Source organism: Amborella trichopoda, chromosome 11 (genome assembly GCF_054954075.1).
Source record: "Amborella trichopoda isolate Santa Cruz 75 chromosome 11, AtrichopodaSantaCruz75HAP2 v2.0, whole genome shotgun sequence".
Lineage (NCBI taxonomy): Eukaryota > Viridiplantae > Streptophyta > Magnoliopsida > Amborellales > Amborellaceae > Amborella > Amborella trichopoda.
Window position 1 is genome coordinate 46,558,997 of NC_142346.1, and position 23,058 is coordinate 46,582,054.

At 36.5% G+C, this 23,058-nt stretch overlaps 2 protein-coding genes across 4 annotated transcripts; one reads left to right on the plus strand and one right to left on the minus strand.

Annotated features, from left to right (window-relative positions):
* The first annotated feature begins 10,384 nt into the window (after positions 1–10,384).
* On the plus strand, positions 10,385–13,082 carry LOC18427703 (Tetratricopeptide repeat (TPR)-like superfamily protein). The gene has a single exon (XM_011622662.3). The coding sequence runs from the start codon at positions 10,628–10,630 to the stop codon at positions 12,716–12,718; it is 2,091 nt and encodes a 696-aa protein (XP_011620964.2). The 5' UTR covers positions 10,385–10,627; the 3' UTR covers positions 12,719–13,082.
* A 574-nt stretch (positions 13,083–13,656) lies between these two features.
* Positions 13,657–21,999, minus strand: LOC18427704 (Nuclear transport factor 2 (NTF2) family protein). Of its 3 annotated transcripts, none has more exons than XM_011622663.3 (5): positions 21,571–21,999; positions 16,276–16,390; positions 16,034–16,115; positions 15,899–15,950; positions 13,657–13,938 (listed from the first exon to the last, which is right to left on the minus strand). In XM_011622663.3, exons 1-5 carry the CDS (start codon positions 21,904–21,906, stop codon positions 13,876–13,878), a joined length of 648 nt encoding a protein of 215 aa, XP_011620965.1. In that variant the 5' UTR covers positions 21,907–21,999; the 3' UTR covers positions 13,657–13,875. The 3 variants fall into 3 exon arrangements, with proteins under 3 accessions (XP_011620965.1, XP_088707198.1, XP_011620966.1); XM_011622664.3 differs by lacking the exon at positions 13,657–13,938 and adding an exon at positions 15,372–15,731; XM_088851072.1 differs by lacking the exons at positions 15,899–15,950; positions 16,034–16,115 and having other exon boundaries at positions 21,571–21,997.
* Positions 22,000–23,058: the final 1,059 nt, after the last annotated feature.

Sequence of the window (23,058 nt, forward strand, 5' to 3'; positions counted from 1 at the left end):
TCACTACATACATGTAATTGGTTTCAACCTGTTAATTTATTTTCAGAAAAGAAACAACTTATATAAAATTTAAAGAGGCAAAAGTTTACATATTGTTGGAACCTTAAAATGTGGAATTAGAAGTACGCCTAAAAAATCCTCTAATTCATCATCTCACAATATGTATTAATATAGAAAGAAAAACAGATGTCACCAATTCTTCCAAGTCCATAAGAGTGAGATGAACGAGCTTCGGAAATCCTTTAATGCCTTCTTCATCTCCCATTTTGTCCCTTGTATGACTTCATAAGCACAAGCTCCCTCAAATTGGGCAATTTTGAGCAATTTTTATATTTTTATAAGGCTACGAGTGGATCATCGATTAGGGCAGAAGGAGTACCGAGAACCACCAATTGGACGTCAATAAGTCGTGTCCATGATATTCTACGGAAAACTAGGGGTGGTAATGGACCGGGACCCGACTTGGGACTCATCAGGTATACCCGACACATGTCTGGGTATGGGTTCAATATTTGGACTTGATCGGTCGGGTCTGGGTCCAAACAAGGATTCGAGCTCTATTCAAGTCCAAGTCTGGGTCCAGTTGTACCCATAAACTGTTGGAGATAAAATACTTTACTTTAAACCCTATTAAGAATTGTGGTCATCTTTAGCTATTAAACTGAATAATCATTGAAATCTAATGACAAGTGATTATACAAAAATAAAAGCTCATAGTGAGGGTGGCACTAGACCCGATCAGAATCAAGACCTGACAAGGTAGACCCTGGACCTAATGGGTACGGGTATGAGTCCAATTTTTGGATCCAACGGATCAGGTCCGAGTCCAAAAACTGAACCGGAATAGTTGGGGTACAGAAATGAGTCCAATTTTGGATCCAACGGGTGGGGTCCGAGCCCAAAAACTGAACCGGAATAGTTGGGGTTTGGGTCCCGATCCAGCTGGACCCGACCCAACTTGCTCATCTAACCAACCTTGATTCGCGATCCAAGGATTCAATACGAGATCAATGGGCGGCGACCAGCCCCACTAATACAATGTTTCATACACTGGCTTTCGCCATTAATTTTACGAGAGAGAGAGCTTACAGCCTTGGAAGCTCACGTCATGGATGAAGGCCATATTCTGAGCATTTCGCAAGTTAGAGAGAGGTAGACGTTGCATGATTGCTGACAAGGTGTTTTCTCCACAATGGGCCAAGAATCAAAGAGAGAGAGAGAGAGAATAGGCATGAAGATCGCCTCATGGGTAAACTCTTGGGCGAGAGAGAGAGAGAGATGGATAACAAGTTATAGGGTTGGAAGTTAGCACACGGGTGAACGAAACCTCATGAGCTGCTAATGGAACCACCCCTCACATTCTCACTTACCTATATTCTTCTTCTTCACCAAAAAAAAACGGAGTTCAGAGTTGGTAGGCTCATCTTCCAACTCCAATCCCTCCCACCATTCTTTTTCCCTTAGCATTTGTGCTTCTCGGAGACCAAGAGGGAGCCTCCTTCTCTGCACTTCCTTGACTTTGAGATTGAGAAGATGATGGTCTCCATCTCCCTTCCAAAATTCTCCTCACAACTGGAAAATCCCATAGCGCCAAAGCATTCAAGCTGGGAACAACAACATCGAGGGCAACAAAATCCAATTCATAACATCTTTCATTCAATATTCAGAAAATTCAACCTTTTCATGGGCTGGGCGGTAGTCTTTGCTCAAGACTACTCAAACCACCTTGGCACCCTTGTACCCCTACTCCTTGTATCTTATCAAATATCTTTCAATCCCATTGTTTTTTTTTTTTTTTTTGTTGAAAAATAGGCGGTTCCCATTTCTGCTTATCCTTAAGCGCTCCAGCTCTTCAAATTCCTCCCAACATCCTTCTGTGCTACTACATTTTTGTCCTGTATCCGCTGTACATGACGTCCAACTCCTCCAGAGATGATAGCTTTGATATAACCCCATGTTTTATGGATTCAAGATCAGGAGTCCATCCTAGGTTTCGAAGCTTTAAGTTGGTTACTTCTCCCATCCTCTCTGGCAATCTTTTGATTCCGAAATCCAGCACTTGGAGTTGCTCTCTGTCCTCCTACAGGAGGAAGGTTAACTAGGTTGGTTGGCACAAGCGTGCAGAGAGAGGTAATGGAGATTCTTCAAGTTGAATAACGATTGTGGCATCGATCGAACACCTTTAGGGGGGCGTCCATACATTCAAAGAAGCCCTCCGGAATGTTATTCAACTTTTTATTTTCTCTGAGTATCAATGTCGTGAGAGCTCGACACACTGGGTGATTTGGAAGTCTCTCCATTTCATTACCCATCAGCGATATGCATTGGACCTCTCCCCATTCTTCAACCCTACGTGATTCCTTTAGTCCCAATCCTGCTTCCACGATGAAACCCCTGCCCTCTCTTGTGGAGCCGATACGCTATGGCAACATCTCGGATCACATCGTGGAGCTTCACACGAGATACATCTCCAGCTACTTCCTCTATCATCCATGAGTCAATTAGACCGTGGCCTTTGTTTCTAGCATCCTTGAGATTATCCACTCTGCTTAGGAGCCCCTCACACATCCAACACTCAGCCAAATTATTCTTTTCAATTTGATAGTCCTCGGTGTATAGTGAGCAATACAAGAAACATTGCCTAATGCTTTCATCTTGTAATTCGCTGTAACTATACTTCAATGGCACAAACACTTCACATTCCATGTCTTCAATCTCCAATGTAGAAAAACCCATCTCTAAAATTTCAAGTGATTTGAATCTGTAGAAAAAAAAAAAAATTCAAGCACTACTGGACATCAGTGATCGTTAGATTGGCCCAGATTCAATCTGAACCCTTGGGCTCATAGAGCTAGTGGGTTAATCCCATCTTTTCTCTCTCTCCCTCTCTCTCTCTATATATATATATATATATATAATTTTCATATAACACGAGATGGAGACGATCAATTAGAAGGTTTTCTAATGTCAAAAAGCCTTATGCGATGGATTTTTGAGATGCACCTTACTTCTACATTTTAAGGTCGCAACATTACATAAATTTTTTCCTTCTATTATTCCTTTTTGTTGACACAAACATGGCTTGAATGTTCAAAAGACGTTGATTTTGATGTTCCCACCCATAACCTACGTGGGAATAATGAAATTATGGGTGCCAATAGCACCCTTCTTGTATGTTTATTTGTGATGTTAGCTAATTGTTGCCAATGCACCTATTAAAAAAAAAAATGGATGAAGGATTAGATCATGGCCCTGAACTCATTCTCCAATTGAAGTCTTTGTGGTAGATTTTGTTGTTTTGGTTTGCAGTTTGAAAACCACCAATTTCGAGTAATGCACAAAAGTCTCAAAATTTAGATCGAAAAATTAACTCCCAGGTTTTTTTAACTCGTGGATCTAAACAAAGGCAATATAAAAATCTAGGTTATGTCCAATCCAAACACCACATACCTCCTAAAACCTAGGTTTAGATTATCGGATACTGAAGCTTTTGAGTTTATTTTTGCGTTAAGTAAGACTTTGGCTTTCAAAAAAAAAAGTCTCCACAACCTTAAATAATCAAAAGTAAGGCACACCTCTAAATTGTATGATGCTGTCAAAATTTCTTTGGATAATGTAAGAATCTATTTTTATCTCTAATTTTAAAATTTTGATCTTTAAAAACATGAAAATCTGAAAAATGGAAGGTCTTGAAATTATGTTGCAAAATACACTATTTTTTGGACTCCAAATCTTTTTTTTTTTTTTTTTTTTCATATTCATCCATCTCCACGTCGAGATGATTGATTAGAGAGCTTGCCAGCACTAAAACAACCTTTTTCCAATAGATTTTTGGGGTACACGTTTACTTTATATTTTAAAGTCGCAACTTTATATAAATTTTTTCCTTAAAAAAAGAGGTAATTAACTATGCCACAAAAATCATATTGTACCTGCATTTCTACAGTAGTTCCATCAGATATGTTGCTCAAAACATTGAAAACGAGGGCTTGTTCAAATACGAGCATGCAGGACTTATGCCCTAGAAAGTAACCAAAACTCAAAGCTTACATACGGGTGAGTGCAAACATGGAAATATGTAACCCTAGTTATATCCATATGTCATCCAAACAAACATATACCCAATACCAAGTTGAAAATTACATCGTCTTAGAAAAGGCAAGCTTTTTATGCTTCCCCTACAGCATACAAGTTCTATCATCTCCCTTATCCAACCTTCCATTCTGAATGGAGGGCTAAGATTGTCCCAATCACAATGTCACGTCTCTACACTATTTTATTTTTAATTTTTTTATATAAATTATTTTGACACCAAATTTTGGACGTCCATTTTTCTATTAAACTCGCACTAGCGAAAAATATAAAAAATATTTTCAATAAAATAAATTATCAAAACATCCCTGAAAGTTTCAAGGGGTGGTCATTATATTTTACCAAAAAATTATTTTTAATATTTTTTTATAAGTGTGTTCTAATGAGAAGATGGCACGTATTAAATTTCATATTCATACAATTTATATAAAAAAAAAAACTAAAAATAAAATACTCTGAGACATCGGAACTGAGATCAAATGGTGAGTGACTCTCTTGATTAAAATTGGACGGCTGGATGGTAAGGGGAGGATAGAACTTCTATACTGTAGAAAATACATAGAAACCGTTCCCCTTAGAAAAACCCTAGGTTTTGGATAAATCCGAGGTTTTTTTTTTTTTGGCAAACGTTCCCTTATGTGACTCTAGTTGGATTTGGCCGGTTGAGCCCCGAGGAGGCCCTGCCCTGGTCCTAATTGGATCTGGTTGGTACTATTGGAACAGCTTATTGGGCACAGTTCCCTTGTATTATTATGGACACAGTTTGTGAGACACCGCTTAAAAATCTATTTTTGGGTTGGACTTTTTGACCTAATTTTTAAAGTATAGAGGACCTAATTTTTAGAGCACAGAGGTAATTTGACTTGCACGTTCCAACACATGGATTGGATTCTGATAACCTTCGGAGCCACTTTGTTATTGTGATTACTGAATTGGATTGGATTGGAATTTTTTTAAAATTTTGAATGATAGTATGCATGCAGATTTGTTAATACTTCAAAATGGATGGTCTAGATAACTTAGTGAATATATTATTTCATAGCTTGAAACATTTTTTTTTATCGCCCCATACCATTGAGAAGGGGAAGTTTATAAGACTGCTTTATGACGAGCCTTTCTTTATAGGGTAGAATGTTGTGCTGCCAAGAAACAACATTTCCATAGGATAAACGTAGTTGAGATGAGGATGTTGAGATAGATAGATGGCAAGACAAAAAAAATGATAGAATTCATAATAAATACATACAAGGAAACTTAAACGTGGCTTCAATTGGCAATAAGATGAGGGAAAATATACTTAAGAGGGCTGGCCATTTAAAACATACGCCTAATACAGCATCGATTTGGATCGCCGTGTACCGTTGAGACTGAAGGGGAAGTTCATATGACTGCTTTATGACAAGCCATGCTGTATGGGGCAAAATGTCGTACTATCAAGAAACAACATGTCCATAGTACGCCTAATATAACACGGTTTGGAGGTGTGGTTTGGTTCTAGTAGAAATATCTAGATAGGGAAGATGAATGCCTAAAACGATATAGAAAGAAGTAGTAAGAAAAGAAATTGAGGCTTTTGGTTTTACAGAACTTATGACCTTGATAGAAAAGAATGGAGTATATAGCAGACCCTAATTAATTGGGATAAAACTTGGATGATAATGAAGAATTATTTTATTTTTTTTTACAAAATTTCATTCTTGTCAAGGTCATATGATCAATTTGACAGAAAAAGACCTAAAGAAATAAAAATAACCGTAAGAGTAAGTTAGAAGCACTGAACAATGACTCCTAGAGCCAAGTAGATTAGAAATGAAGGTTAGATTTGGCCGAGTAGAAGATCAAGAAAACCATAGTGAAAAGAAGGAAAGATCATTGTTTTTGCCAAGAAATGAAAGGGAGTTGGAGAGATTGTTCAAAAACTTGAAGATACGCTTACAATCAAAACCAAAAAACTTCAAGAAGTGGTTAAGAATTACTCTTTATAGATTACAAGAGACTTGACACTTTGAAAGGAAAGAAAGTGAAAGGGTGGGACTTCATGGTTTGGAAGAACTAAACCCAAGAAAGAAAGAGAGGAGAAGGTGCATGAAAGAAAAGATAAGTAATGGCTGGTGACAAATAATTTAGCATTTGAATGGAAGATAACAAGAGTGGCATTACACCATAGAATGGGTCCACCCAACGTACTAATTCAATTACTTTGTCCAAACCAGCTAGCACTTCTTGGTACTTTTAGGGTGGAGAAAAAAGATGGAAGGAAAAATATGAAAGATGTGAATCTTATACTGTTAATACATACCCAAAACCCAACTGAAAAAAAAGCTGTTGGAGAATCTCCAAGTTCATCATCTCAACCTTGAGATGATGTTTCCTAAAAAAGAGAGAAAAAAAGGATTTTAAGCAATGCTGTCATCTTCGTGTTGTTTCGACTGCAGTCGTCAAATTCTACAAACTACATTCTCTGATTTAGCCTGATTTTTGCATAGTCTGATTTTTGTAATTTTATAATCTTTTTAAGGTCATTAAACAATGGATTTTTATATGGAATTGTATATAAAGAGACTATTAATCTTTCGTACATAAAGGTCACAATCACTTTAACTCTTTAGATGTCAAATTGGATGGCTTGGAGTGAGTCGCAAAATCCGAGATTTTCTATTTTAAAACTGTCTATTCAATGACACTCATTGGACCACTCATTTTGAAATTTAGAAGACAAGAATGATTGAGACCTCTATGTATAAAAGACCTATGGTCACTTTTATAGACAATCCCTTCTATTAAAATGCTTGTTTTTTTTTTTTCCTGCCAAACTAAAAAAAGCTCCGAAGCGAACCAAACAATATTGTCTCGTATAACACAAACTATTAAATAACACAAGCCAAAAGATTTTAGAGGGTAATAGTTTCCCAAAATGGAACTTTCCCGTGAATTTAAGATAGAAACAAATATTGTTTTATGTCACCCAAGCAGGAATTCAACGAAAGGAACATAACCTCGAGGGCATAAATCCGTGCTTGGAAAATTACATCGGCTAACTCTGGACTCACCCCAGCCAACTCGTACTAGATCAAAAGCTAGGCTCTTCTGTGGGAGAAACTGCCAAATGAACTGAGTTTTTAAAATTTTTCATATAAAAATTGTCCTCTCTAATTCGGAGTCCCTTGAGGTGACTCCGTGACGCTAGTGTTCGTATTCGGTTTAGTAATAGTCAAAATTACCATACCTATATTTCATTCAAAAAATTTGAAAGTATTATGGGAAAATAAAAAACAAGCTTCCTTAATGAACGAGAAAGAAGCCTACGTGATCCATGTAAAAGAGTATAGAGGGTTAAGAAAGACATAATATTCATTCTTTTGAAGGTCGTCTGTCATAAGGCTGGTCGTAAAATCTGAAAGTCTAGAGTGTGTCAAGTAGTTTTGAAAAATTTTCTTATAGATTTTAGCTTGTAAAGTGTATCACATTTATTTTTATTTGAATACTTTGGAGTTTCACCTTCGGTGGGAAGTATTAAGCTCCCCAACTTTTATACCGAAGTAAATCATGTTGCAGTATAATTTTCCATTAGTACAATTTTGAGTTCTCTTTTTTTTTTTTTTTTCCCTTTACTTTCTTTTCAAATTTTCTCTATTTTTTCTCCTTTTTCCGCTTTTTTTCGTTTCCTTTTTCCCTTCCCCGAAAGGAAAGGGCACTTACAAAGAGGGATGCAATGTTAGAAGTTGGGAGGAATGATGCTTATTTTTTTTAATTTGTACTTATATACACCAAAGAGATCAAATTAATACAATTTTTTCACTACATAGTATGTGGATATATAGACTTCTTAAGATCTTTCTAGACTCTATCTACTTCTTAAGATCTTTCAAGACTCTATTTATTTCTTATTTTCTTTTTAGACTCTATCTACACCTCGTCTATCCTCCACTTTGGAATGATGATCCTCTCTTTGGAATTGTTACGTTGGAATGATGTACTAAGAATTTGAAATTGTCGTCTTGAAATTCTACAAATTTCTTAGTACATTATTTTAAAATTGTCCTTAACATAAATTTCTCAAAATATTTCATATATTTGAATAGAATACTCAAAATGTCCTAAATGAAAATCAAGCTTATTTTTAACACCCCTCAAATTTTGAATATTTAAGGGATTTTGTAAAAATGTCGGAAACTTGATCATGTGTCTTTGTTTAAACAAATTCAACTTTCTTCTCTTTAACTTGTCTCAAATGAAATGGAACTATGCATCAATATGTTGGCTTATCTCATGAAACATTAGGTTTTTTTTCTCACCAAACCGAAGAAGACTTCGAAGCAAATTTGACAACATTGCTTTTGATATCACCAATAACATTTCTCTGTGTTTTCTATATAAATTTTAAATCAATGGCTTTGTGGCCCTTGGGAGGTGTTGTAAGCTTCTATATGTCATTCCCCTCTCAATTGCTTCAATTTCTTCATCCGTGTCACACGTTACGTTTACATGCTTCATCAAAACAAATAGGGTCTAAATCTGTATAAAGGCAAAGCAATGTGAGATCTTCATTTTCAACATCAAACCTACAAGTAATCAAATAAATATTTTGAAAGCTTTTTGTTTTTTGTGGGCCTATGAGATGAACTACTTATTAAAGAAGTAGATTGGCCGTTGGAAGAAAAATCACGAATAGGACTCAACAATCCTTCTTGTTGCTCAATTTCTTCGTTATCTTCCACTTCATTAACCTCAATAGTTTTCTTTTTTTTATTACTTTTCCAATCCCATACTCTATTTTCATCAAAAGATCACATCTCATACCATTTTAATGATGGGATTGTACAACTTGTAACCCTTTGTGTTTTCTCCATAGCCTATAAGTACATATTATTATATTATTGATGAATTATATTATTATATAATTATATATTACATATTATTATATGAGTAATGATCTTATAGGACCTTCCTCCACTCATGTGTGTGGGACCTCAAAAGATCACCATAAAATTTAGCACGGATCTCTAAAAAAGTTATCACATGGGTGTGAGACATGACTTTTTTAGAGATCCGTGTCAAATTTAATGATAATCCTTAAGGGTTCTACACACATAGGTGAAGGAGGGTCCTATAGGATCATTTCTCTTATTATATTATTAATGAACTATATTATTATATAATTACAATATGAAATATATTATTACATAATTTCACTATTGGTATTATTTATGTATAAATTTTGTATAGTGACAATAAATAGGGTGATATTTCCCACCCACGAATTCAGAGATGAGAGAGAGAACACATAGGGATTGTGTGAGAGAAAGACTACCTCACCTAGATAATAGATTGATTCTAGAAGCCAAAAAAAATTCGCAAAAACCAGTAAATACCAATTTTTGTAGTTTTAAACTAAAAAATGGGAATTAATTTTGGGAGGACGTGCACTTGCAAGTTTTAATAGGAGGTTTGAATTAAAAAACAGGAAACAACTTTAGGAGGACATGCACTTCCACATTTTAGAAAAGAGTGAGATCAAACCAAAAAAAAAAAAAGTAATATCTACGTCTTAGGAGATTTAGAAAGAAAGGAAAATAAAATTTGGAGTGGACTTGCAAATCTAAATTTTCAGAGAGGATGGGATTTATTTTTGGAAGCATAAAGGAAAAAATGTTAGGGAGAGCTTGCACGCCCAAACTTTAGGAATGGAGGAACTTAGCACCCTCAAAATAGGACCTTAGAATATAGGAAAATAACTTAGAGATTTAAAATAACCTTAAAATATAGGAAAATAACTTTTGGCATAAAAAATTATTTAAAGTAATGGATATACTTTCACATATTTGAAAAAATCCTGGTTCTCTTATCTTTCAATGACCCAGTTCATGGTTACTATGTCTTAAGTCTAGGATTTTTTGCCCATCATCTCTCTTGGCCCATTTTTATTCTTACAACATATGTCCACTTTTTAATCTTAATAATGTAATATCTAGAAAAAAAATATTCTTTGATACGTGCAAGATTCTTTGGTATGTGCAAGCTTACACCTATTACTTTGCAGGGCTTGGAGATCTACACCTTCCACTAAAAAAAAAGTGTAGATATTACGCCTTAAATAATAGTCTTCCAAATCAAAGGTAAAATCAACAAATCCAATATTTTTTCCCAAAAATATAGTTTTTTAAAATTTATTTATTTTTAGATATTAATGATGTGCATGTTAAAAATTATATGTTCCTTAAAAATTAGGATTAAATTCTATTTCAAAAATAAATGATTAAAGGGCCCGCATTTATCATGTGACTCCGTGGACTGACAGATACCGAGTCCAGAGATAAATGCTTGTTCACCTTCTGTCTCCTCTTTAAAAGCAAGCAGCTCCATAAATTTTTTAGGACTAGAATACAATCCTTCAAATATCTCTCGTTTCCACTGCCATGGATTCTATTTCCCACCAAAACCGCACTCTCTCTCCTCTGTCATCCCTGCCTCTGAAACCCACATTTCTCTCTGTAAAATCTAGCAGCTCCGTGCCCACATGATGACCCCTTAGCCCATGACCACAACCCAAATTCTTACAAATCCCATGCTGCCTGCCTCTCTCTTTGGCAGGCCAAAAACATGGGCAACAACACTCTCAATCTCTCTCCAATCATCCATCAAAGTCTTCACTGACAAGGGCCAATTTGACAAGGCCTTCAATGCTTTCTCTCTCCTCCACCACCATGGCTTCCCACCAAACCCCCACTCTCTCTCCTCTCTCATCCATGCCTGTGGAACCCTCAAATCTCTCTCTAGTGGCAAGCAACTCCATGCCCAAATCATAACCTTGGGCCATGACCACAACAATCCTCTTATAATCACCAGACTTGTGACCATGTATTGCAAATGTGGCAGCCTCCATGATGCACACCTCATAGCCCAAAATCCTCTCTCTAGCGATGTCATCCCATGGAATGTGTTGATTGCATCCTATGTAAGAGATGGGTTTTTCAGAGAAGCCATTGATGCTTATAAACAACTGGAGAAAATTGGAGTCGATCCGGATAATTTCACCTTCCCATCGGTTTTGAAAGCTTGTGGGGAAGAAAGTGATTTGAGAATGGGAAGAGAGATACACAAATGTGTAGAGAGAAGTTGTCTCAATTGGAGTGTCTTTGTGCATAATTCTTTAGTTGCAATGTATGCTAAATGTGGAGAGATCAAAACAGCTCGTAAGGTATTTGACGAAATGATGGAGAGAGATGTGATTTCATGGAATGCCATTATTGGGGGCTATGCACAATTGGGGCAATGGAATGAAGCTTTTCAAATGTTCGACAGTATGCACACTAATGGCCTCGAGGCCAACACTGTGACTTGGAACACTGTACTGGGTGGAAATGTGCAAACCCGGAATCATATTGGGGCACTCAGACTGATATCTCATATGAGATGCAAGCTGGTAGAACTTGATTATGTCACATTAACAATCGGCCTTAGTGCGTGTTCTCATATGGGGTGTGTAAAACTTGGCAAAGAAATACACGCATCCACAATTCGATTCCTTTTTTATGATATAGAGACAATTACAAATGCATTGATCACTATGTACTCAAGGTGTGGTGCCTTAGACGATGCTTATATTTTGTTTATGAGGATCAAATCTAGGAGTTTGATTACTTGGAATGCTATGATAGCTGGTTATGCACATTCGGCCCTTTGTGAGGAAACATCATTCCTTTTCAGAGAGATGGTTTTCTCTGACTACAAACCCAATTTTGTAACAATAGCCAGTGTTCTCCCTTTATGTGCCCGTGTAGCTAACTTGCAACATGGAAAGGAGCTCCACTCATACATTATAAAAAATAAATTTGAGCCTCATCTTCTAATTTGGAACTCCCTTGTCGACATGTATGCAAAGTCAGGTAGAATATCAGAATCTCATAAGCTGTTTGATAGGATGCAAGAGCGAGACGAGGTCACCTACACTGTATTGATTGCTGGTTACGGAATGCAAGGAAAGGGCAATGAAGCTTTGAAACTATTCAATGAGATGCTAAAGCACAAGATAAAACCTGACCATATAACCATGGTTTCTGTCCTTTCAGCCTGTAGCCACTCTGGCTTAGTAGCTCAAGGCCGCTGGCACTTTGAGAGAATGATCACTGATCATGGAATCATGCCAAGGATGGAGCATTATGCATGCATGGTTGACCTCTTTGGGAGAGCTGGCTTGCTGAAAGAAGCCGAAGAGATTATGAAAGGCATGCCATTTGAACCAACAAGTGCTATGTGGACTACTTTGATAGGAGCTTGCAGGATCCATGGAAACACAGAGGTGGGGGGTTGGGCAGCTGAGAAGCTATTGGATATGAGGCCCGAAAATCCTGGTTATTATGTGTTGATAGCGAATATGTATGCGGCTGCCGGGTTTTGGGATAAGTTGGCTAGCGTGAGAATTATGATGAGAGATAGGGGTCTTAGGAAGGCTCCAGGGTGCACTTGGATAGAGGTGAACAACATTTTCCATCCCTTTCTCGTCGGAGATACTTCTAACCCACAAGCAAGAGAGATTTATGCAACGTTGGCGAGTCTGGCTGAGCAAATGAGAGAGGCAGGCTATGTTGCTAACATGGATTTTGCATTTGATGATGGTGATGAGTGATATAGGTTGTAGAGATTTGTAGAGTGATTTCATTGGCTGCAAAGCTCGAGGTACCAGGGTTACCCCATAAATTTTATCGATTAAAAGTAAACACATTTTAGGTATTCATGGGAGAGAAGATGGTTTATGCCGTGAACGGTTGGTGGAGAAAGGATTTATTGAATGTTGTGGAGAGTGGGAAATGTATATGAAAGCAATTATATTGAGGCATGACCCATAACATATGAGATGCCTTTATTGGCCTGAACGACTGGGATTTAGGCTTGAAGCCCAGCTTACCAACCAAAGAGCAAAAAAAAGAAAGAAAATACTTGTATTCTTTATGAAGCAGACAGAATAGAAACAATTTTGGTTAACACTTAAACAGATATAAATTCATTTGGTTCATTGGAGTATGGACAATTCTATAATTCCAAATTTTCAGAATATATTTGGAGGGTATTTAAGATTCATAAGATGTATTTTCTTTTCTCTTTTTCATAATTTTTTAATAAATTGCTTCTATCTGATCTATAAATGATTGGGCTTTCTATTGTCATGAATTATAGAACGCATACTAAAATTCAGAATTTAAATATGTCTACAATCTATGGTGAATTGAAACTGTTTCAGAAACCAAGCAGTTAATAGAAGGGACTTTAGGTGATATAACTCGGGGAGGGTGTTCAGTTACAACCTTTTCTTTCTTCCCCTCCAAGTAGGCCTATAATCTATGTTAAATTGTATTTATCCATAGCAATGCACTTGGTTGGTGACCTCCACCCAGCAAACTTAAAAAAAAGTAGTCCTAGAAGGGGAGAACTTGTGATGCTAATCAATAAATTTTTCCAGTGCAAATTTATAGAACATATCAGTAGCATCGCTGCCTTAATAAATCTAGCACTTCAAATGACATGTACCATACCGGAGTGAAAAATGGTGGAAGCAATACATGAAGATTGATCAAATGGAAGCAGTTTATTGGAAAGAACTGAATTACATCTGTAATGGCGAACAATATGAACAACATAAAATAAATAAAAAACCACTATGTGTAAGACCCTAGACATGATATTTCTAGGGCTTAATTCTCAGAATATAATATTACAAGTTATCTGTTTTCAAGACCCAATTTGATGCTTGTAGCTTGGTTGAATTATGAGCAGGAACAAGTCTTTTCATAAGCGGTCAGCCAGCTGTGGAAACTGTTTCAGTAGCCAGGTTACACCCTTGATGGCTACCTGCTCATTAAACCGGGAGATTACCAATCTGTCAGGGAACTAAATCTCTCTCTCTCTGTCTCTCACACACACACACAGATTGCTTGATGCCTGGGCTCAAGTCATGTCACATATATCGACAATTTCATGCTGTACAGAAGAAATAGAGACACCATTTGTAGGAGATATCTTGCACAAGATATAGAAGCATCTTAACTAGTATTTACATGCCAAACTTCAAAACCCGTATCATATACTTATGCAGTCAAGAAGGTTGTGCTTATTCAGAGTGGGGAAAAATCATCCCAACTAGATGCACCAAATCACAGACTACATGTTTTTATAGTCTGGTTCCTTTTGCTTGTAAATTACTCCTGGTGCGTGAGTGAACTTTCGAAGCCAATTTCTTAAGAGTGCAGACATTGGAATAATATTAAGGGCAATTTATCAAAATGGGTGTGGTTTGTATAGAGCCTAGGCTCTAAACAATCAAATTAGAGCCTACCTTCAAAGAGTGTCGAGAAAAATGATTTCAATATTGAAAATCTTTATGATTAACTTAAAATATATTTTCATCTTTATTTATAAATTTTAAATCTTTAAAAATGGTGTGGATCGACAGATTTATAAAACCTTAGAAATATTGAAAATTAACGGTCCCAAAATGTATTATAAAATACACTATTTCCAAAATTTGAAATCCATTTTTTTATCATGTTCATGCATCTTGATGTTGAGATGATCACTTTTGAGGATATTTGGGCATCAAAACAACCTTTTCTAGTGAAATTTTGAGGTAGGCTCTTATTTGATTGTTTAGAGCCTCGGCTCTATATAAACTTTTCCCTATCAAAATACCCATGTGAGATCAACAATTTAAGATTTTACCTATATTGTTTGTCTCAAAATACTCATCAAAATGCACCATGACCAAAATGGAATAGTTGCCAATGTGTAAAATGTTAAACAATGCATCTCATACGGGTATCAAATTCCCATAATATGAAAATATATAGAATACACTCAAACTGTAATTTCTGGGATAAAAACTTATCTAAATAAACCACCGGAAATTCAAGAGAATCGACGTGTATTCAAAGGTTAGATGCCTTAGCAAAAGGATCAAAGATGAGAGAATAAAGATGTTTCTATAAGCGTCAAGCCATTTTTTTGTTTAAATCGACAGTAAAAAGTACGCCATTTTTTTGTTTAAATTGACAGTAAAAAGTAGCATCTCCTACAACTTGTTCCTCTAGAATGCCTCAACTAAAACCATTTTCCTCCATAACTCCTTTTTGCATTTCGTGATGGTGCTACCCAACTATCATTTTAACTGAAATTGTAATTTTAATAATGCAAATTTTCAAATTAAATTTTATGGTTGGGGATCTGCAGACTGCAGTGTAACTACACCCAGAGAAAGAAAAAGAAATCCTTTTATGCACCACATATTGTTTTTAGGTTACTATTTCAAGATTATGCATTAGAGACTGATAAAAAACATGTTTTCCATTTTGTAGATATCATAAATCTATCCTACAGAAGTGCATTATGATCCAGAGGACTATGGAAAAATCAAAGTTCGTTAAGTTGATTGCTGTCCAATTCAATGATGGGTGGTGGGGTGAAAGAGAGGGAACCACCACTGAGGTCACATCCTCTCCTTGTACATTGGACTCATTCTCCAACACCATCCATCATTCAATGGATGACAATGACCCAATGTATTATGGTTTTCTGCCATCGTCCGCTGGAGTATAGAATACTTGCCATTATCCATGGCCATCACTGAAAATACCTGCCAAAATCTTCCACTGATATGGAAAATAATGAGATCAGTTGGATTTTGATTAATGCAAAGGAGGAACTATTAGAGGTAACAACCAAGAATTTAGCTAAACAGTAAAATCTGCAATTTAAAAGTATGATAAACATATAGCATAAATCAACTGCATAAGAATATGGGAAATCCTATGCATACCAATGCCGTCTCCCCAGGCTTAATGGAAGGTTCAACGCTATCTCGTCCGTAACTATATTCAAATAATGGCCGTCAGGCTTCCATGTATTTATTAGCAGGCAATGATATCAGACAACTTGTATGCCCAAAACTTACACTATTTGTCTTTTTCCATTGAATACCTCCGAGCGATAAAAGCTACAACCCTTGCTAAATGGAAATTCCTTCCCCTGCCATTCTATTATAAAATGTTTGTGTGATTACACCACATAGATCAATACGAATATGATTAAGTATCCACTAAGAGATTTGATTCAAAGCCATTTAAATGATAATACCAAACAAAAACATAAATCTGATGCTATGAAAAATGAAAAGAATTTATCTCTACTACTCACCCAAGTGCCATTTGACCCCAACAGCTGAGGAATCTTCATCACTAATGTCATCAATAACAAATTGCAAGTCTGTGGTTATGGAATCAGTGAACTTCTTAAAAAATTCAAGAATGGCCTGCTTCACAAGAACAGACTTATGATCAAACAAGTAGTTTAATATCTAATATTTCAATTTTCAAGAGATGGCAGCAAACAGGAAATTGATAAGTTCACATGGAACCCTCCCAAAAAAAGGCAGAAGAGGTCAATTATAAAAATAAACCTCAAGACTCAAGTTGAGCAAAGCAGCTGTAAATTACCATCCCAGAACTAAGATGGATTGTGAGTCATCCTTTAGAAAGAGAAACACTTAAATATCTATGTTGTCTATTTTGAACAATTTTGTCCGCCAGAGGCAGTTGGTTTGGGACATGGCCATTGTTGGTACTTGTCACACAAGTCATGGATTGGATCCACAGCAATAAAACACAATTTCACATTATCAAAGATTTTGACCTGGCGGATCATGCCAAATGCATCACAAATCACCAACAGTTAACATCCCAAAACAATATTAGTCCATGATTGTAAGTTTTGATCAAGTTTAATTTATATTGCAGATTGAATGAAGTGAGGAATGGTTTTCAACCTATATTCTACTGGTGGTGTCAGTTACAACTCAAGTGACTATTTGGCTGAAAACACAATCATCTCTTAAAATTTATTCTCTTACTTTCTGTACTTATTAAGAAAGCTTGGTCACTACAAAATTTCTCCACAGTCATTCAACAGTACCGTTCACTTACAACTCAAACCAAAAGATTTCAAAGGCACACTCAAGCTAAATGTAGGTCTCTCTTCACATTTATTCATTTTATGAGAATGAGGTCTTATCTGACCATTTTCAGTCCATTCAATCTCTTAACATTGTCTAGAGGGAGAAATCGTGCATGCAATTATGTTATGTCTAGATATTTAGTCTATGGACAGATTTGTATCTCAAGATATATGACATTAGTACAGCTTCTCATGATTTTTCCAGAATTATCATACATCTAATTATGGGTTAAATTACAAGTAAAAAAACTAGATGCGATGGTCCTTAGAGAGCTATGGAGATTTTTAGGAATCGGTACAAGTGGAAGACAATATTGTAATGCAGCATAGGTATACAAATCCATAAATACCTTCTTCGTGTGGTCAATATGTTCACTTATAGATTCAGACCTGCAATAAATGAAAAGAAAGATGTTGAAGAAAGATGAATTTATTTTTCCATACCAGTCGATAACCAGCGGAGTTTAAATAGCACTTACAGTAACTCGTATGACCATAACTATGTAATAACTTTATACACCAGTGTATGAAGTCAACTCGGGAATCATACTAGGAGGCCACAGGAACTCTCAAATTAGCAAAGGAAGATACTTTGTAATAGCATCATTTCTATCGCTCATGATCTTTCATGCTTATAGTCAATAAACTTTTGATCTTATATAATGTGGCATTCTTTACTAATTGGATGGTGGATGTTCCTGCAAACCCTGAACTCGAGGGCATGGTTGTCACCATTCAGAAACTCCGAGTTCTGATCTCTTCAGATGTAGATGGGATTTCAATGAGTCCTATGCCCTTTCCGTTCCAGCATCAATCAAAACCTTTATACAGAAGTTGGTGGAAGATACAACCTCTAATGATTTGGAGTAAAATAAGGAAGTTGGTGGTGAAATTTTGCAACATAGCGCCACATTGAGTAGAGGAAAAATACACCACTCTCTATAACGGGCTGTAGTGAAAACAAAAATTGGACGGGAGAGTGATGGCTCCTCAGGGTAATAACAAAGATACCATTCACATGACGAACTACATGCTTCCCTCGTCTGATGAAAATGAAGGTATTGAATCAGTCCCATCGGGCCGAAAAGGTGTTGCTGGAAAGTTTGATAAATCCTCCGATGTCGATGTGCAGGACTTGCCCTTAACGAACTTACATACAATAAATCAACAGTCTGGAAAGTCTATAGAGATTGTTGTTGACCCTCAACGTCATGAAATTCACCGTGATACGACAAAAAATCTGAAGGAGTCCAAAAAATTACGAACCGTGAAGAACCACAAGAGTTCACCTTCTACAATGAGTGCCCGCTCTTCTAAAATGGGTACGCCACTAAACTCTTAATTATATGTCAGTCTTATCTTGGAACGTTAGGGGCATCAATGCCCATGGTAGATTGTCTGACATTAAAAAAATTTGTCTGAGCATGAAATTGGAATTTTATTTCTTTGGAAACAAAACTAAACCATGACAAAGTGGATAAGTGGTCTCATAAGCTTGGTTTCTATAACTCTTTTGTTGCGAATAATGTGAATGGGAAATCCAGAGTCTCTCTCCTATGGAACCTGAATATATTCTCAGTCCATATAATTCACATTTTTGACGAAGCCATCACAATAAAGGTGTGCAGACCGAGCACAGGTTCTTCATTCAATGTTACTGGGGTGTACAGCAGTAATTTTGTAGCTGACAGGGAACTATTATGGATCCACCTGAGAGACTTACAAATAAATATCTTTGGTCCTTGGCTAATTCTGGGAGATTTCAATTCTATGATTGACAATTCGGAAAAAATAGGAGGCAGTGCGGAAATTTCATCTGATGTAGAGAGCTTCTCAAAGGTATTAGTGGGCTGTGGTCTCATGGATCTTGGATCCTCTCGGGGCTGGTTTTCGTGGTCTAACAGCAGCATTGGCAGCAGACGTATTAGAGAAAGATTGGATCGGGCCATAGCAAATGCATATTGGATTTTTTTCTTTTCCTGAAGTTATTACCTAAGGGCACCTCAGACTCCTGAAAAGACTATTCCAATGGGACCCAAACCTTTCAAATATTTGTAGCCTGGCAGTCAACTCCTGATTTTAGGGATCTCATTAAAACTTCATGGCGAGGGCGAATTGGAGGTACTCCTATGTATCGTTTTATGGCTAAACTCAAACGTCTCCGGGGTGACATCAGTTGGTGGAATAAATTAGTTTTCGGAGACATCACAGTCAAAATCAGGGAGTCCCGTGAAAGATTATCAGAATTGCATGACCTGCTTCACAAAGATCCTCTAAATCATGCTTTGGCTCAAGAAGAAAAAGATTGCACCTCCTCTATAAACCACTTTCTCTCTCTTGAGGAAAGCTTCTGGTGTCAGAAATCAAGGGAAGTCTAGCTCAAAGAAAGTGATTCTAATACCAGGTTTTTTCATATGTCTACTTTGGTGAGGCGTCAAAGTGATAGGACTTTCTTTCTTAACGATGCATCGGGAAATGCTATTTCTAGTCATCTCGAGGTAGAATCCCATATATTGTCCTTTTTTCAAGAACTCCTTGCACCGGTAGATCAAGTCCACCACAGGATGTACCATCGCTTTCTGATTTCTTACCAGAGGGGTTACTCTCCAGTCAGCAAAGAGAAGATTTATCTAGAGAGATCTCGATGGAAGAAATTAGGGAATGTATAAGGACTATGACAAGCGAAACTGCACCTGGTCCAGATGGTTTTCAGGTTGAGTTCTACAAATTTAGTTGGGATATTATTTGCCAGGATCTTTTTGCAGCACTCAGGGATTTCTTTAACAAAGGTAAGTTCTTAAGGGCGGTTAACTGTACTTTTATTTATTTAATTCCAAAGAGTAAGTCACCTCGTACCACGAAGGACTTTAGGTCCATTGGTCTATGCAATGTTATTTACAAAATCATGAGCAATATTGTGGCTAGCAAACTACATAGAGTCTTGGATGCTCTTATTATGCCCTATCAAGCAGCATTTTTGAAGGGTAGACTTATCACTGATAATGTATTGATGGCTAATGAAATTATTTCAATGTGCCACAAACTAGCTAACAAACCTAAAATGTGCCTCCAATTAAATCTATGAAGTGCCTATGATAGGGTGTCTTGGGACGTTATGTTGAAGTGGTTGGCAGCTTTGGGGTTTCCTAATAAGGTTATAACCTGGGTGAAGCATTGTGTTCGTACGCCTAGCTTTTCCATATTGGTTAATGGTTCGCCTAAAGGTTACTTCAGAAGCAAGCAGGGGTTGCGACAAGGTGATCCTTTATCTTCTTACTTATTCTTAATTGTTATGGATTTTATAAGTAGGCAATTGGAGGAGGCCTTTAAATATGGCTCCCTACAGTCAGCTTTTCCCTCTGACTCGAACTATGGGGTTTCCCAACTACTATACGCAGATGATGTCCTAGTTTTCTGTGAGGCATCCCCTAAGGCTGTCCTAATTTTCAGTGAGCATCCCCTAGGGCTGCAATTGCAGTAAGTAACATCCTAGATTCTTTATGTGGGGCCACAGGGTAAAAACTCAACGCTATGAAAAGTATAATTTTATTCTTTGGATGTGGTGATGGACTTAAATCATAAATTATTCATATTCTTCATTTTGGGGAAGGGGATCTACGAGAAATATCTTAGGTTACCTTTCTTTCATGGCGCTCTAAAACACTCCCATTGTCAGGCTTTGGTGGGAAAGACAATTGCTAAACTTGGATCCTGACAAGCTTTAACATTATCTTTTGCAGGTAGACTTCAGTTGATTAAGTCGGTCTTAAGTGCTTCCTCAATTTACTGGACTCTATCATTCCTTCTGCCAGTTAGGATATGTCAGCGGAACTTTCTTTGGGCAGGTTCTTCAGATATGAAGGGACTGCATCTTCTAAATTGGGAGAGTATATGTCTTCCCTTTGAGGAGGGAGATCTTGGTATTAGACATCTACAGGATATGAACCTGGCTGGCAAGATGAAGCTTGCTTGGAGGCTAGCACAGGTATTTCAGAACCAGGTTGTATAATAGATGGGAATAAGTTTTCCTTTCTTTCCTTTTTTTTTTGGTTTTTGTGGTGGTGGTGGGGGGGGGCGCTTCATGAATTACCTCTAAATTTAAAGGATACTAAAAAAAATCAACAAGGAAGAAGAAGAAAACAGTAGGCATCAGAGAGAGAGAGAGAGAAAATAGTAAATTTCACGAAAAAACCTCACAAATTACAACTAAATATCAAAGGATACTAAAATAAGTCAAGAAGGAAGAAGAACAAACAGAATGCATCAGAGAGAGAGATAAAGTGTGTGTGTTTGAGAGAGAGAGAGAGTAGCCAATTTCATGGAAATAACTTCACAAATTATATCCATATTTACAGATTACGAAAAAGGTTAACAAGGAGCTGAAAGAAGACAGTAGGCCTCTGAGAGAGAGACCATGCACAAAGAAATTTCAAACAATAAGACGAAAAAAAAAAAGAGGGAAAAGAGACCCATGCAAACCTTTCTTCCAACAAAGGGCTCGGAGAAAACAAGATCTTCATATACACAATTCTCTGCAATAAGCTCCGAAACATAGCCCAAATTGTGGCGATTAATGCCGCTATAAAACCCCTTAACCACTTCACAGCATAATTTAGGTGAAGAACTCTCAGTAGAAGAATCAACAGATAAAATGACAGGAGAAGAATTTTCAGGAGAATAAGAACAAGAAACTTGGGTGGTTTTGGGCATAACTGAGAATTGGGTTTTGTAGCAAAGACTGGTTTTGAGGTGGGTTTTGGATGAAAATGAAGAGGGATAAAGGCGAGGGGCAGGACTCAGTTGAAGGGAAGCCATGACAACTATGAGGGAGATTTAGGCGCAAGCCGATCAAAATCTTTTAAGATTGAAAGCGCCAACAAATAACTAGCTGAACAGGAACGGTTAACCCCACCGGCCTAACCGGAAACACACTGATAAAATAAAATAAAAAATGTAAAAATAAAAATAAAATAAAATAAATAAAAAAACAAAAATCTACTAAAATTATGAAAAGTATATAAAGAATTATTAAAACAAAACACATTCAAATGAAGTTGAAAAATAAGAAAAAATAAAATTTAACAAATCGATTTTTGAATTAAAGTGAGTAGTAATAGCCAAAATAATTTTTAATCTTTACTGTGATGTAAATAATATTAAAAAATATATTATAAACCAAATTTTTTATTTTTAAGTGTTTACATATATTTTTTTGAATTTTTTTAAGTATCGGTTTATCACCAAAACAGCCTAAAATCAGAACTGGCCAGTGGACAGTTTCAATCTAACCAAGCGGTTAGTGGTTACATCATCTGGTTTCCCAACAGTCGAATCTATCCTAAAAAATTTCTTTTAGTCAAATTTTGGAAATCACTAGGGATGATTATTTTAAAAAAAAAAATTAAAATTTTGAGTTTTCCAAAAGTTGAATACGTAGAATGGATGGCAGAGACCTCATGATCACTTTTTGTATGGTCATTGAATAATGGTGCACTTGCCCGCATATAAAAAGGGAAATTCTTTTTAAAATAAAAAGGGCAAATTTTTATAGGAAAAAGTTTATTTTTTATTTTTAAGTAAGGTCCTGGTCACCCCGACTTGGTGCCACCCCTATTCTAAATAAAAATGAACCAACGTAGGAGGACATGCATCGACCAAATAGACCATTTATCTTTTATACAATGAAATTACAATCATCCCCACACATTACCTGTCAAATTAGATAGCTTAGGATAACTGACAAAATCCGAGAATATTTTTTTTTTTAACTTTGTGCATATTCAATACCACTCTTATAACCACCTATTTTGAAATTTAAGAGACAAAAATGGTCGTGACCTCTATGTACAATAAATATATGATCTCTTTGTAAACAATCCCATATATTTAAGATGTATCATTTTAAATACTTTCCATTCTCTCTATATCCATGCATCCTGAGGCCGAGTCGATGACAAATTAGATGAT